We start from the raw sequence: 15,386 nt of genomic DNA, 5'->3' as shown, positions 1-15,386 counted from the left end.
CCAGAGCAGCACACAGGACCAGGTGAGCCAAACATTTATTGACAGTCAGGCAGGACCCAAGGCCTGCAGATTTGTTACAGGACCGCATGCCGAGGGGAGGAGGGCAGGGACTGCCTCCTGCAGAGGCTGCAGTCCAGGAGGACCAAGCACCAGCCTGAGCAGGTAGCACGGGCTGCGGGGTCCCTGGCAGAAGGGACACCCAATACACTGCTTGGCCTGTGGCTCTGGGCAGTAACACCAGGGAAGGTGTGCCCTCCACGGGGAAGCACTGCAGCAGGAGCCAGGGCACAGGACTGCCTACAGCCCGCAGGGCTATCCCCTCAGGGGCCTTCCTCACCACCCAGCAGAGCCCTACTCAGCGCTGGTTTCTGCTGGGGAGCCCAACCCACAGGAAAGCCAGTGTGGAGACCCCCTCCCCTGCTCCCCACCAGCGCAGCCCCAGCTTCACCCATCACTGACCCTTCTCAGGGGCTAGGACCAGGACCTCAGCTCAGTCCCAGCCTGCCCAGCACTGGAAGTGTCAGACCTGTCCCTGCTTGCCCACGGCTCATCCTGGCTAGGCCTTGGTTCTGCAGCGTGTCAGCACTGGTGATCTGCTCCAACTGCCTCCATGACGTTCTTGAACCCCTGCTCCCTAACCAGGGAGTGTGTGTGATGGCTAGGCCGGCCTGGCACTGAGGCTCGGCCCCACGGTACCACTGCTCACGCATCAGCACGCGGCTGCCCAGAGCCACCCTGGGCCCAGGGGCTCCCTGGGGAGGTGCCTGGCCTCTCACTCACCTCAGCAGCTCCTCCAGTTCCCGCTTCACTGCCCCCACCACTGGTGGCCCGTGGTACACGAGCGCCGTGTACATCTGCACAAGCGAGGCTCCAGCACGGATCTTCTCCAGGGCATCACGCCCACTGCTCACCCCACCCACCCCGATGATGGGCACCTGGCCTGTGGGCAGGTGCAGGGTCAGGACAGCACGGGCGACACCAGCACGCACCCCAAGGTCTGCTCTGTCCCTACCTCGGGTGAGGGAGTACATCTCCCTGATGGTCTGCGTGGAGAGCTCCCGCAGGGGCTTCCCACTGAGGCCCCCAGGCTCTGTGTGCTGCCCGCTCCGGAGGCTGCTGGGGCGGCTCACGGTGGTGTTGCTGACAATCAGCCCATCCACACCTAGCTGAGGAGGGGCAGCAGCATGAGGACACAGCTGCCATGAGCAGCCCCCCACTCTCATCCCCAGACTGCCAGGCCAGGACCCCCCCCCGACAAGTGCCCCAGCAATGCGCCTGGGGACAAAGCAGCTGCCCCTCACTGCCTGGACTGTCCCCACGGTCTGGGTGACACACACAGGCCCTCGCAGACTCAGAGCTACCGAGGACACTGCCCCTATGGCAGCAAGAGAGCTGCAGGTCCGCCTGTCCCTTCAGAGAGGTGACTTGCCAGGAGCACCACAGCCCTGTCCCCATGCTGTGCGAGGTGAGGCAGGAGGCACACCAGCCCAGCTCCTTGCCAGCCTCCTCTTCCCGCCTCCTCACCTCGCAGATGACGCTAGCGATGTCCTGCTTGTCCTGCATGGTGAGGTCAGGGGCAATCTTCACCAGCACAGCAGGCTTGCGCTCGCAGGGCAGCAAGTCCCTCTCCGCCAGCACCTGCAGGGGGACACGCGAGGGCACAGAGCAGTATGTGGTGGGGGAACACTTCCTGCCCTAGACCGGGGAGACGCGTGCACCCACCGCCACAGGCAGCACAGGGACAGGCCCTGCTCTCCCTACATGGTGCTGCCGATGGGACGGGCACCCAATGGCACAGGGCCTGGGGCACACAGCCCGCACAGGACCACAGCGACTCCTGATGCTGTGGCATGGGTGGCTCACTGCCCCTTTGCAGGAGCAAAGCGGAGGGCAATGCCTTACTGCTCACATGCCCTTTGCTGGAGTACAACACCCCGGTGAACCCTGCACCAGCAGCTGATCAGGGGACATCTCAGTGGCTCTGCACACCACTCTGGGGAGCCACCATGCTCCTCCCTGCGCTGGGGCAAACCCACTGGATGGAGCAGAGCAGGCACTGCCAGGGGACGGGATGCATCCAGTGCTGCAGCTGTGGTCTGGGCTGGCTGTGAGGGTCACCCACCTTGGTCAGCAGGTCCCGCAGCTCAGCCTTGCCCTGCAGGTCCCTCAGCCCTGGGGTGTTCGGGCTGGACACATTCACAACCAGGTAGTCAGCCAAAGGGCCCAGTGTCCGGACCCCAGCCACGTAGTCAGCTGCAGCATCAGTAGAGCTCTTGTTCTTGCCCAGGTTGATTCCAAGGGGCATCCCCGCTGGAACACATACACGGCTGAACCAGGGCAGCAGGACCAACCACCACCCAAGGGGCCAGAGTGCCCAACAATGGAGGCCCCAGGACCAGCTAAAATCAAGACGGGGATATGCAGCCCATGTGTTTCACTGGGATGGGCCTGGGATTGTCCTGCAGCCACAGCAGCATCACCACAGCTGCCCCGGTCAGCACCTCCCAGCACTGCAGCCTCCAGCCTGGCCACCCGGTGGAGGCTGCCCTCGGAAAATGCCCAGCTCGGGCCCTATCGGCTTTGGCTAGTCTCAGCAGACACGTCCTGCTCAAAGTAGCAAGCAGAGCCTCTATCGCAGGGAAAATGATGGGAAAAAGGCACCTGGTCACAGTCCCAAGGGGGAGAGGCTACAGCCCCAAGTGGGTTCCTGCTGTCTGAATGTACCTCGCTCTGGCTAGGGCCCTCCTGTGCCTGGACACTGGCATTACACACCTTTCCTGGTCTACAGCTTCCTGGAAGACCCCCAAACGCGCCCTGCAGACCCCAAGAACAAGGACTTATAAGCTTGTCTCACCACCAGTGAGCCTAAGCTGCGTCTCCTGGCGGGCCCGCAGCCTGCGCTCCACTGCAGCGTGGCCGTGGCTGTTGAATCCATACCTGCACCAGAACAGATAAGGTTCAGGGCTGGGCTGGTGTCCACAAGCCCTGAGCAGGACACAGGAGAAACACGAGGGAGACATACGGTCTCTGCAGCTCTGCTCAGCACATCCAACTGGAGAGCCACCAGAGTACAGACCGCAGAACCGGGACCACTCAAATAAATGCCCTCCCTCTGGGCGGGCAGTCTGTGGGATACCACAGAGCAGCCACCCTCAGATCCCACCTGTTAATGACCGCCTCGTCCTCCGCCAGCCGGAAGACCCTGGGTCTGGGGTTCCCCTCCTGGGGCTTAGGCGTTACAGTCCCTACTTCCACAAAGCCAAAACCCATCTTGTACAGCCCGTCCACAGCCTCGCCCTGCTTGTCGAAGCCAGCCGCCAGGCCCACCGGGTTGCGGAACCGCTGCCTGAGGACTCGCACCTCCTGTGGGGCAGGGGCTGGGTCACACACTGGCAGCCAGGAGCCAGGAAGGCCAGAGCCCACCGACACCAGAAGCCACAGCCAGGGCCTCACTCCAGCCCCTGCAGGAGCAGCCCCAGCCCCCTCCCTTCCTCTCCCTCTGCCCTGTAGGGTGTCTTCATCAGGTGCCCGTCCTGGAGGACTCACGGCTCCTGCCGGGGCCATCTCCTGGATCCCGAGCCGCCCCAGGAGCCCTGCTGGGCACCTCTGCTGGCTGGCAGAGCTCATCACCCCCCATGGACCGCAACAGGTCCGGGGTCACCCTGGGACCCGGCCGCCTGCCCACCCCCCCGGGCCCTGCGATCCCCCCGCTACCCCCCACGCCCTGGTTGCCCCCCGGCCATCACCCTCCACCCTGGCCCCTGAATCCCCCGTCGGCCACCCCACCCCCGGTCTCCCCCGCCACAGATCCGCACCAGCGCGGGGCCGTCGGGACGAGCAGGTGGCAGCAGCCCGAAGGCGGCGGCGCGCAGGGCCAGGCCGTGGGCGGCCTCGGGGGGGAGAGCGCGGAGCGCAGGCATCACCGCCGCCGCGTAGAACCGCTCGTCGCCCGCCGCCAGCGCCGAGCCCAGCAGCAGCCCGCAGCCTCCCAGCGCCGCCGCCAGCGCCCGCAGCCGCCCCTGCGCGAGGTGGTCAGCAGCTCGCCCGCACCCCGTACCGGCACCGGCACCCCGCCCCGCCCGCACCCCATACCGGCACCCCGCCCGCACCCCGTACCGGCACCGGCACCCCGCCCGCACCCCATACCGGCACCGGCACCCCGCCCGCACCCCATCCCCTTCCCCGTCCCGGCACTGCCTGCTCCAGCCCCAGCCGCCCCCAGCCATGCCCGACTCTTCTCGGTGCCCCGCGAGCACGCCCCGCCTGGCCGAGCCCCGGCTGCCCCCGGCACCCGCCGCCCACGGGGCCCCCCCCGCCGCCCACGGGGCCCGCCGGCCGCTCACGCCCAGCGGCGCCGCCATCTGCTCAGCCCGACGCGTGGACGGCCGCTTCCGGGAGCCCGCCCCGATAATTGGCGGAGGCCAGACCCCGCCAGCCAATAGAGGCGCAGCAGGACTCGGAGCGGGCGGGCGGATCGCGAGACGAACGGCGGGGGCGAGACCCGCGGGGGCAGGACCCCCCGACCCCGCCTACGAGCGGGGAGGGTCCCAAGCGGGACCCCGGCCCCGCTCCGGCTCACAGCGAGTCACCCCCCCAGGGCTCCGCGGCCTGGAGGAGCACGACCCGGGGGGAGGCAGGGCCCACCGAAAAGCAGAACCGCGGGGGCAGCGCTACCGCACTGCCCGCTCCCCACGTGGGGGACGGCCACAGCCACGCCCCTGCAGCAAAGAGGGTCCCGTCGCCGTGCGCCCCCGGATAAAAGCACCCCCCGGCCCCCTGGACACCGCTGCTCACAAGGCTAGGCTTTATTAGGAACCAACCTGTAAGATACAAACCAACCGAGAACGTCAAGGAAGAGTTGTGTGAAAGCATTACACACAGACACGCTACGCAGAAGGGAGCACACCGCGCTCAGCAGCCCACCCTGCACCCAGGCCGAGGGGAACAGCCACCCCAGCCCCAGAGATCTCCCACCCCCTTGCTCAGGGGCAAGCACAGTTACTGCCACGTCTCCCATCAGAGTCCCCTTGACCTCAGCTCTCCGTACACGTTCAATACCCAGTGAGAAAGGAGCTGGTGCAGGCTATGGCGCAGCCAGCACACACCACATCGCTCTGCTCGCCCGCAGCCTGGCCAGCTCGCCCTCCCGGCGGGACATGCTGCTGAACAGGAAAGCACACAGCGCTGCCCTCCTGCAAACAGATCCCCCACCGAGAACGCAGCGGCGGCCACAAAGGGCTCCCCGAGACTCCAGTGGGAGCAAAAGAGGACATCAGGCAAACCGCAACCAGATACAGCTGGAGCCAGGGAGATGGCAGAAGTGCCAGCGTGCTGCACAGCCTCAAGGGCAATGCTGCGTCCCCTCATGACCGTATTCCCTGCCTCCCCCCCTATTAGTTAGAAGCCTGACCAAAGGGACTTAATCACCCTTACCATACAGGCCATCGAGCAGAGAGGGGCAGCTTGTGGATGCTGCTGCTGCCCTTGAGACCACCAGGGGAAAGGAGAAAGCCCTGTCACGTTTCAGCCTTCACCTCCCTTCTCTGTGGGAGGGAGCACAGAGCAGAGCCGCTGTGGAGGCAGCCAGGAATGGCACCCAGAATGTCACACATGGCTTTCCTGTACAGCTACCCAGACTGACAGAGGCTGTTCCCTGCTCCAGTCTTACAAGATTCCCCACAGTTCACCTCCTGGAGTAACAAAGATTGGGAAAGCGGCAGCATTTGGTTTAAGTACAGCAGGAAGAGAGCTCAAAAAGAAGAGCGCGTTCATTTGAGGTTAATACAGGAAACCAATTTCAAGGGGAGTCTGTTTCAGAGAGAAGCAGCTGTCACAGCTCCTGCCCCTCACACTGGAGTTACAGCCCAGTCAATTTTATGTTTTCTTCTTTAGCTCCTCAAATCTCCGAGAAAGATCATCAAAGTCAATGTCTTCAGAGGCAGAAGAGTTGGCGCCGGCAGATGCTGTTGGCAGCGTATCTGGCACAGATGGTAATTCAGGCAGCACAAAGTTATCACAGGTATTAAGAGCTCCAGCTCCTGGTTTAGGAGGAGCTTCTGACTTGGGCCCGGGCCCTATTTAGAATAAGAGAAATATCATTTCACCTCACCATCATCACACTCTCACGAGGCAAAACAGAGCCACACAAAAGAAAGATCGTTCTACGGAAGAGGCAGTACCGATGTATTTTTCTGAACAGGACCAGTGGTCACGCACCTCCAACTGCGCTCAACGGGGAAAAGCACAAGGTTTCAGGTTTATATGGCTGCAAGAGGCTGCAGCCATGACAGATCTAGGTGGGTGACCCTATCCTATGGCTGCACCAGACAGTAGGAGATCCCCCTCCACTGCCCATAGCCAGCTGCATGTGGGCTGAAGCTCCCACACCCCTATACTGGCTGGACTGCATCATGGGGACTCAAAGTCCCAGTTCTCTCCATTCCAACACCTCCTCAAGACACATGCAGGTATCACATGCTGTCACTCAGCTGTCAAACTGAAGCACACAGCCAGATCCAGTGCACCCATAGGCCTATCTTCTTCAGCACGCATCATCAACACTGCCCAGAGGACTCTATTAGATCGTCAGAAATCCTTGCTGGAGCTGTCGAAGGTCTACTTACTCTAAAAACCCTCTCTGTCCTTATCAAGTGCTAGAGAGAACAAGTGCTTTCAAAACACACAGAGCAGAATCACACTGTACAAGGCAGGAGAATTTTGTTATGATCCAATCACGATGCATGAAGCACCTCGTAAGCCTTTAGGCAGATGGACAAAGGCATAACAGCTATTTCTACTAGTCCCGCTCTGCTGCAGGAATCTCAACACTGACATTAATACCAACCTATCTACCTTCTTAGTGCTTACTTCTCTCATTCTATTGCTGCAGAACAGTATTATTCACGCCGTGTAAAAATATATCATCACTTAGAGCTGTTCCTTTCTCGTTTTATCCTGCAACGCCCTATACTTGGTCTAATGAGACAGCTTAAGCTGGAGACCCAGTACTGACTCCGAAGTCAAACTCTAGTTCTTGAGTTTCCCAGCGGAAGTCTGGATCCTCCCTGTTTTGAGAGGATACCCTCCATTTCCGTCAGAATCCTCTCCAAACTCAAATCCTGCTCTTAAGATGAGTAGAGTTCTACACATTGTTCCCTATATGGAAAGCTTCCTCCCAGGAACACTGGGATCCCAAGCTAACCACAGCCCCTAACCACCCTAGGTTTCCCATACCTCTTGACATACTCACCAGCCACCGGCGCAGAAGCATCCTTGTCAGCATTAGGCTCATCAATCTGGAAAAGACTCTCAGTTACTACAGCTCTCTCTCCTACCAGGCACAGGATCACATAGGTGTGCAGGAACTGCTCACGGGCAACAGCAGCCACACCCACGCAGAGCAATGCATACCCCACCCCTCCCCAAAAAGGCAGACAGCCCTGGCTTCCAGCACACTCAGAAGAATCTGCCTCTCTTCCCACGAAAAGGAGGCAGTGCTTCGACTTTCCTCTCTGTCCTGGTTTCGGCAGGGATAGAGTTAATTTCCTTCTTAGTAGCTGGTACAGTGCTGTGTTTTGGATTTAGGAGAAGAACAAAACTGATAACACACTGATGTTTTAGTTGTTGCTAGGTAGTGCTTGCACTGGTCAAGGATTTTTCAGTTTCCCATGCTCTACCAACTGAGAAGGCTGCAGGTGCACAAGAAGCTGGGAGGGGGCACAGCCAAACTGGCCAAAAAAACATTCCATACCATGTGACATCATGCTCAGTACATAAACTGGGGAAAGCTGGCCGGGGGGACCGCTGCTCAGGGACTGGCTGGGCATCGGTCAGCAGTTGCACTGTGCATCACTTGCTTTGTGTATTATTATTACATTATTATTTTATTTCAATTATTAAACTGTTTTTATCTCAACCCACGAGTTTTTCTCACTTCTACTCTTCCAATTCTCTCCCCCATCCCACTGGGGGGGGGGGGGAGGAGTGAGTGGCTGGCTGTGTGGAACTCAGTTGCCAACTGAGGTTAAACCACAACACTCTGCCTCCCTGTCAATCAAAGCAGCTTCACTGGCCATATTCTGGAACTGGATAAACAGAGCATATCTCCACTAGCAGGTCTAAAAATATTTATCAAGGACCTCAGTGGGAGAAGACCGCCCTCTTCATCCACATTAATCACAGCTACTGCTTCCTTTCTTTCATAAACAGTAGATAGGTCCTTGTAACCAGTAGCAAGGTACAAAATGACCCCATATCAGGTCTTGGTCCGGTTGGGACAAAGGCCCACGGCATGGTCAGTTGTGCTGGTATAACTCCTCATTCCCTGTGGGCTGCAGTCAATGCCATCTATCTCTACCCAGCTAACAACTGCTGCATTTATGCCTGCATCTCCTGGACTCAAAGGGTGCTGTGCAGCTACTACAAGGTGTTAGCACACACAGGTACTTGGCTATGCTCATCCCTACTCAGGATACTGTAAAAACAAGAAGCATGTCACAGAAAGCAAAGTGAGAGGCATGATCATGAACTGCAGCAACAAAACATAGACAAGCGTAGAAAGAGAAGACTCCAGCCTCTCCTTTGTTGTCCCAAAGGACTGAGAAAAGTCTGGGAAAGGAAGAGTGTTTAAACAGACATCATCTCGGTCAGCCAAAATTTTCATCCGGGCTAACTATGAATTAGTTCAAAAGCCGTAATTTAATAGACCGAAGGTGATAAACCCTTCACGTTGAAAAAAAAAAAACAACCACGGAATTTGTGGACTCTACTTGTTAACTGCTTACTACCATTTTAACAAAGCCATAAAATATATCTTGGCTTTCCTTTGCAGCCAAAGCAGAGCTGAATGAGGAACTTCTCACAAGTCATTCTCCCATCACATGCACTCAGTGATTCACTGCACCCATAAGCAATGCCAAGCACCACCCCAAAAGCTCCAAAGGTTGACAGGAATGTGCTTAATGAACATTTTCCTTTTCCCTGGCTACCACTGCACTCTCTTTGAGGTTCCCGCTGCTGCCTACAATGGTGATTCAGCTCAGGCACTTACAGAGTCGTATGTTGGTGGGCTTGCCGGAATTGGTGGTGGATGGATGTTACTAAAAGGCTGGTAGGTCCCCACAGGTAGGCCGTTGAAGTTCTCCTGTACAGAAAGATTAGAGTCATGCACCAGACTACTCACCTGGGAGAATGACCATGGGACACAATACACCTACAGCTGCTATGGGAGTCAGAGAAAGTAGTAGTCTTAAGATAAATGCAGGCAAGTATCCAACCTGATATAGTTTATACTTACTAGGAAAAGATTCTTAAGTATTAAGTCAGATGTAGTCACATGGAGCAACCAGACCCACCTAACAGGACTGTGGGTTATTCTAAAGAAGCAGCACAACTAAACACTACATCTTTCAAGGCACTAGAAGTACCAGGACAAAAAGGGTAATACCCTACCTTAAGCACACTTGAGCCATTTCTCCCGAGTGCAGTATCACAAAACAGGAAGGAAGTCTCTGGCTCACTCGAGACTTTGAGGCACTGTTGTGTTACAAGTAAGGATAATACAAAGACCTAGACTTGGCACAAGTCCTCAGCACATTTATGCCTGGGCCTTCAGCCAGCTGATGATACTTGGCCCAGATTTTCCACAAAAAAACACTGCAGCATTGCTGGGACCATGTTAAGACTCCAAGCCATCCCACTGTTCTGCCACTCTCTGGTCTACACAGATATCCTGTAAATGACTGAATTCAGAGAACAGTGCTCTTTTCAGCTCCCACCTTCCACCCTCACAACAAACCATCTCCAAGAGCCATTGGCTTTGTCCCCTCCCCTTGCAGGTCTGAAGGCAGGGCACTTCCGCATTTTTCTGTGCTGTTCTCACCCCACAAAACTCACCTGATTTCCTTGACTGAATCTTGGCACACTACCAGCCTACCAACTTCAAAATGCAGCTCCAACCCCTGGTCAAAAGCCTGACAGTCAGAAGACTGCCTCAGGAGTTAAGTCTGGACTCCTCTGTTCCCTGAAGGCAAAGAGGGCTGGCTGGAGAACAGGGGTAGGAACCTCCACAGTCAAGAAGCAACATGAAGCTTCAGCTGCACTGCCAACAATTTCCATCCCATGCAGTCTCACAGCAACACAATGGCCTTCTGACACATCAAGCTATCAGGTACAGACAATTCCCAATCAGCAGGCACAGGGCTAAGCACCACAATCAGAGTCTTCCACAGAAAAAGGGAATTCTCAAAGCAAAGGCACTTACCGGTCCCTTTGGAGGTGGATAGGAGAAGGGTGGATTTGGTGTTGGCATGGGCATAGGCATCATCACTGGCATGGGTACTATTCCATCATGACCAACCAGCGGGGCTGTAAATCCACCACCTCCTCCCCCTCCATGGCCACCCTTCTTCACATCATCTGTGAATCCCACATCAATCAGATCTGCCTCTCCGCCTGCAGGGGCTTCAGCCTGGAGAGGGTGGAAGAATTCTGCTCGCCAACGCATCTCTATTCTGATCACAGCCCTCTGAACAGCATTAGATGCAGCATTTGTCACTGGACAAGATGGGACAACACAACAAGGACAGAACAGGCAGTAGCTACACAGTGATATTAATGGGAATCAGAAAGGGAACCAGACTATAGCATGACTAACTACAGCCACATGCCGTAGGGCTGTGGGAAGGAGCAGGGATTGTGCTATGCTAGGGCTGTCTAGAAGATACCAAAGCACAATTACCACCGAGTTTGCTGCAATGCCACAGCCCTGTCCTCTGAAAGCCCGCACAGCACTAACAGGACATTTCAGCCACTGGAACACAGAAGGGAGCTCCAGACTTGCAGGTGCCTCACTCACCATCACCACAGAGTCAGGCTCATAGGGCACATTGTAGTTCTTGGCAATCTCGATGAGGTATCTCTCCACCAGAATCTTGGGCGGCGCCTCCACGCTCAGCTTGTGCATCAGCTGGAACACAAGGGTGCAGAGACACTCAGCGGGACTGGGGCAGTGCAGCGCAGCAGAGCTCTATCCCAGCCAGGGCCACCTGCTGCAGGGAGCACAGTGCAGCCTTGGGGAGGCCTTTCCTCCCAGTGCAGCACTGCTGCAGAGGAGGCTGCGGGCAACCACAGGCCAGCGCTCCACGTGCTCTGCTCCTCTCCATCCACAGCCAGCACAGCAGGGCCCCACCTGCCAGGGACCTCAGCACTACGCTCCCACGCAGGCAGCACAACTGGCCCCCCCTACTATGCAGTGAGCCACAGGCATCAGCCACTGGCCACAGGAAAAAGGGGCAGAGAGCCACAGCAGGCATGTCTGTTCTGCGAGCTCCAGCTGGCTACAGCGGTTCCACCAGGTCATTACCCTGTCATTGACTGTTCCAATCTGGTTTGTCCGGCACAGCTTCCCATACTCCTTGCTGTACTTGGCACACAGCTGGTCAGCAACCTGCAGCAGGAGAGAAACTCTGGGAACATGTACACCCTTGCTTTCCCCCACCACACACTGCACATCTGCTGTGGCCCCTACAGCTGCCTGCCCCCTCCCGCCCCCCGATCGCCCTCATTTCTGCCACTGAGTGCCCCAGCTGAGCAGCCTTAGCCATCCCTGATGTTCCAGGGACGCCTATGCTGGGGTCTCCATCTGCAGAGCCCATAAAAACATGTCCTCTGCCTTGATGACACAGAGTCCCAGACAAAGGCTTCCACCAGCTTCTGGCAGCGTCACACCCACCCTCCATGTGTAACACCCCTCAAACAACCCTACTCACAATCTTCAACTCAGCCACTTCTGACTGGAGTCGTGGTGCAGCCCAAATCAGTGTAGATACTGCTTCTGCCAGGCCAGAGTCCAGCTCCCTAAGGACAACAGAAGACAATCCTATCTCCGCACCAAGCAGCTAGTCTTTGCTGCCCTCAATCTGCTTAGCCTGAAAGTCCCCATCCTCCATGCTGGGCTCCAGAGTCTTCCCTGCCTGGGGAAGAAAAGTTCTCTGGAGGCCCTAGGACACTGAGACAAACAAGCACCCTTCTGTATCCCAGGCCTGCCCCCAGCAGTACCCCTCCCTGAGCCCAGGGGGCCTGGACCCTCTCCCACAGCATACCCTCTAGGCCAGAGCTTACTTCATGGACTGAATCAAGCCAAAGCGGGCTAGCAGCAGATCGCAGTACAGCTCCAGGATCTCCATGGCCTCCACAAGGTAATCTTCACGGATGATGTGCTCCACACGAATCCTGGCACGCTCATCTTTTCCGGATGCCAGATAATCTGCAATCTCCTTCCTTGCCTTCTGGGCCAACTCAGCTACAGCACATATCCCCAAGGCCAGTCACTGTGCTGGCAGGGGCTGCTGCCTTTGCACCTGCCCGCAGTCCCCACCACACACAAAGCCATCATGAGCTTCTCTCTCTCCTTCATCGAATCTCTGCAGTGCAAGACACTGAGCCATGCTTTGGTGGAGCCCTTGTGTCTAGGTCCTAGCACACTAACTCATGGGAGAAAGGAGTGGGCTTTTAGCTGCTAGAAATGCTCCTACACCTTCAACTTCCCTGCAGAGTCAATCAGAACCATGGATCTTACCTGTGTCTGGGCAGGACAGCACAGGTGGGGGAGAGCCTCCCACAGCACCCAGGAAGTTCCCCACTATGCTGTGGGCACAGAAAGCCCAGGAAAAGCCCCCCAGGGCAAACTGGCATGTCCCTCCACACATGGCCCACAGTTACCACCCCATAAACTGCACTCTGACACCTGCCAGGAAGGTGGACAGAGGCCACGTTGTGGCCAGCCTGCTCCTCTGGGTGCTTGCATACCGGGGCAGACAGCAAGGCCTGGGTCCAGCAAGGAAAAGCAAAAGGCTACTCCATACTCAGCCCATGAAAGTACCCTGACTCCAGAAAAATCTTCTCCTCAAGTCTCCTGAGCCCCAAAAGCATCCTGGGTCACACCTGCCCCCTCAAATACTCACTCTTCTTTTTCTCCAGTAGTTTGAGGCGATTGATGACAAGGCGCAGGTTGACTCGCAAGCGCTCAGCCTTGAATCCAGAGCCCAACATGATAAACTCTTTCTGTGGGAGAAGAGGGGAAGGTCATTGGAACCAGGAACTGTTGGTCAGCCAGAAGGGCACCAGTCACTGTTTTACATGGGGGAAAAAAAAAAAACAAATTTCTCCAAACAAACAGGTACAGGCCTGCTATTCTTGAATCTGGTTATTTACAAATGACTGGACCTACAGCACTCATCATTCCCTTTCCCACTCTACAACCCTGCACCTAACCAAGGCCAACAGGGAATAGAAACTTCCTGGATATTCCCATTCTGACAGACTGAAACTCAACCCCAGAAACAGATGTAAGATGATCAAAAACCGGGACTACTCCGTAAATAGGAATAGGGTTAGAAAACATACCCTAAAACAAGAAGTTAAAGCCCTGGGTCTATTTAATTGAGACAAGTGACACTAGCCACCGATGTGAATACCAGAGTACAGTAAAGTTTTAAGAATGTTAGACAAACATCTACCAGCAGTTGTCTAGGAAAATATGATTGTGCCTCAGTTCAGTAAGCTCAGCTTACTGAGATGGTATTTTGAGGTTCCATTCAGCCCTAGATTTCTAAGAAGCCCAAGTGGAAAAAAACCTCAGATTTCACAATAAACAACATAGCTGCTAGAAGATATGCTTTCATTCCCTTACTTGGAAAGGTGAGGGAAATAAACCAATGCCTCAAGATGCCATCTGTGACAATTATCACAGTCAAATACTCTGTGTTACTTCATTGACAAAACCATATTTTTAAAGAAACATGAAAGTCAGCTGCAAGAACCAAGCCAACCTCTGTCCTATTAATACGCAAGTTGTAAACCAGCTGTATGATTAACCCAAGGACTGTACAAACTAAGGTTGTAACAGTCCTGTCATCAGAAGGAAAAAGTTGCCATTCCGTATTCCCCACACTCTTCCTGTGTACTGAACACGTGCTCTGGCACTTCTCCAGTCTCTCATGAGCCAGTTCAACTCATTAGTCCTACAAAAAACTAACTCAGAAGATGCTTTATTATGGCATTTTGTTATGCCAAGAACTGTTCATCAAAAAAAAAATCCTTCCTTAAGAGCTATCACATAGAAAGACCTTGGCTTGTACCTGAAGGACATATTGGAGCAGACTTTTGGATGGTGATAGCATTTTGTATATAACTAGTAGTTTACATAACATTTCTTACTATCTAGTGTATATCGAGTTTATTTAGCTGATCTATTCACACATCAATACAGTTATTTCAATGATGCACAGAACCAACCAAGCTCAAAAAACATTGCTACAGAAATACATATTCATTATATAAGTCTGATGCCATAAAAACCAAGTTTTGCCCTTCTGTAACTGGAACGTACTCCTACAACATTAGAATAACTTTATAGTGCTGCAAGCAGCAGTCTCAACACGAGTTGCAATGTCTCTGTAAAAGCACCTATCAAATAACTATTCTGATTAACAACAACCTGTTTTAACAGATTAGTTCAAAACACAGCCATTAAGTAGCAGCCAGCTCACCAGCCATTCTTTCGCAACCACCCTGCTGTCATTCTAAAAAGTTTTGTTGCCCCCACTCCCCCGCATGAGGCTCTCAGCCACGCTGCTGCAAAAAGGCTGATCCAATTCTTCCTTCTCTGTACCTTGCCTTCCCATCCCTTCCATTAAACGGGCTGCTACCCTGGCCAGACCGAAATTAACCTTTACTCGTACAGCAATTAGCCTGTTGCTAGGGCGGTTTCCAGGTGCATTAGTCAGCTGGCGAGACTCGCCGCGGAGCTGCCCAATGCCCAGAGCTAGTTCAGAGAAGCGCGCAAGCACGGCAGGAGACGCTGGATTAGCTTTACCGGCATAGCTGCACCCTGACAGGGCTGAGGGGGAGAGATCCCTCTGCCTCCCCGCTGCCGTCCCCAGCGAGGTGCCGCCGAGGGAACGTCCCACAGCGCGGGCGGGGCAGGCCCCGGGCCTGCCCTCAGCCCAGCCAGGGGGCACTTAGGGCAAGGCATCCCCCTCACTACCAGCATCTTCTCGGCCACCAAGCGCGCCCCATCGCCCCGAGCTCGGCCGCCACAGCCCCAGCCCCAGCCCCACTCACCGGCCGTCCCTCTGTGCAAGCTTCAGGCACCCAAAATGGCGGGCCCCCGGCCGCACCACCTCACCGCGTGCGGAGGGATCCACGGACCCGGCACTCCCTACTCCTTACCCGGGCACGACCGAGCTGGTGCGGCAGCTGCGGCGGCGAGGCCGCAAGAAGTGTCTGCCACACCGACGCGGTGCCGTCCCGGGAAAGAAGCGGCAGCGGCACAAGCGAGGAGAGCGGCGCTGAGGGACTAAATGACCCAGCGGAGGGATCCCTTT

General features: G+C 55.8%; 2 protein-coding genes across 3 annotated transcripts; both read right to left on the bottom strand.

Annotated features, from left to right (window-relative positions):
* Positions 1-18: 18 nt before the first annotated feature.
* Positions 19-4,371, bottom strand: DHODH (dihydroorotate dehydrogenase (quinone)). The gene is made up of 9 exons (XM_076348865.1): positions 4,344-4,371; positions 3,816-4,019; positions 3,164-3,363; positions 2,855-2,937; positions 2,123-2,310; positions 1,525-1,638; positions 1,013-1,166; positions 781-940; positions 19-634 (listed from the first exon to the last, which is right to left on the bottom strand). Exons 1-9 carry the CDS (start codon positions 4,359-4,361, stop codon positions 580-582), a joined length of 1,176 nt encoding a protein of 391 aa, XP_076204980.1. The 5' UTR covers positions 4,362-4,371; the 3' UTR covers positions 19-579.
* A 419-nt stretch (positions 4,372-4,790) lies between these two features.
* Positions 4,791-15,294, bottom strand: IST1 (IST1 factor associated with ESCRT-III). 2 transcript variants are annotated; one of them, XM_076348858.1, is made up of 10 exons: positions 15,124-15,294; positions 12,963-13,062; positions 12,121-12,301; positions 11,769-11,856; positions 11,363-11,446; positions 10,856-10,966; positions 10,262-10,468; positions 9,050-9,142; positions 7,250-7,295; positions 4,791-6,074 (listed from the first exon to the last, which is right to left on the bottom strand). In XM_076348858.1, exons 2-10 carry the CDS (start codon positions 13,048-13,050, stop codon positions 5,875-5,877), a joined length of 1,098 nt encoding a protein of 365 aa, XP_076204973.1. In that variant the 5' UTR covers positions 13,051-13,062; positions 15,124-15,294; the 3' UTR covers positions 4,791-5,874. The 2 variants fall into 2 exon arrangements, with proteins under 2 accessions (XP_076204973.1, XP_076204974.1); XM_076348859.1 differs by lacking the exons at positions 12,121-12,301; positions 15,124-15,294 and having other exon boundaries at positions 12,963-13,022.
* Between the last annotated feature and the right edge of the window lie 92 nt (positions 15,295-15,386).

This window comes from Aptenodytes patagonicus, chromosome 11 (assembly GCF_965638725.1).
Source record: "Aptenodytes patagonicus chromosome 11, bAptPat1.pri.cur, whole genome shotgun sequence".
NCBI classification, from domain to species: Eukaryota; Metazoa; Chordata; class Aves; order Sphenisciformes; family Spheniscidae; genus Aptenodytes; species Aptenodytes patagonicus.
The sequence above is the reverse complement of the archived record's forward strand: the minus strand, read 5'-3'. Positions and strand labels throughout refer to the sequence as shown.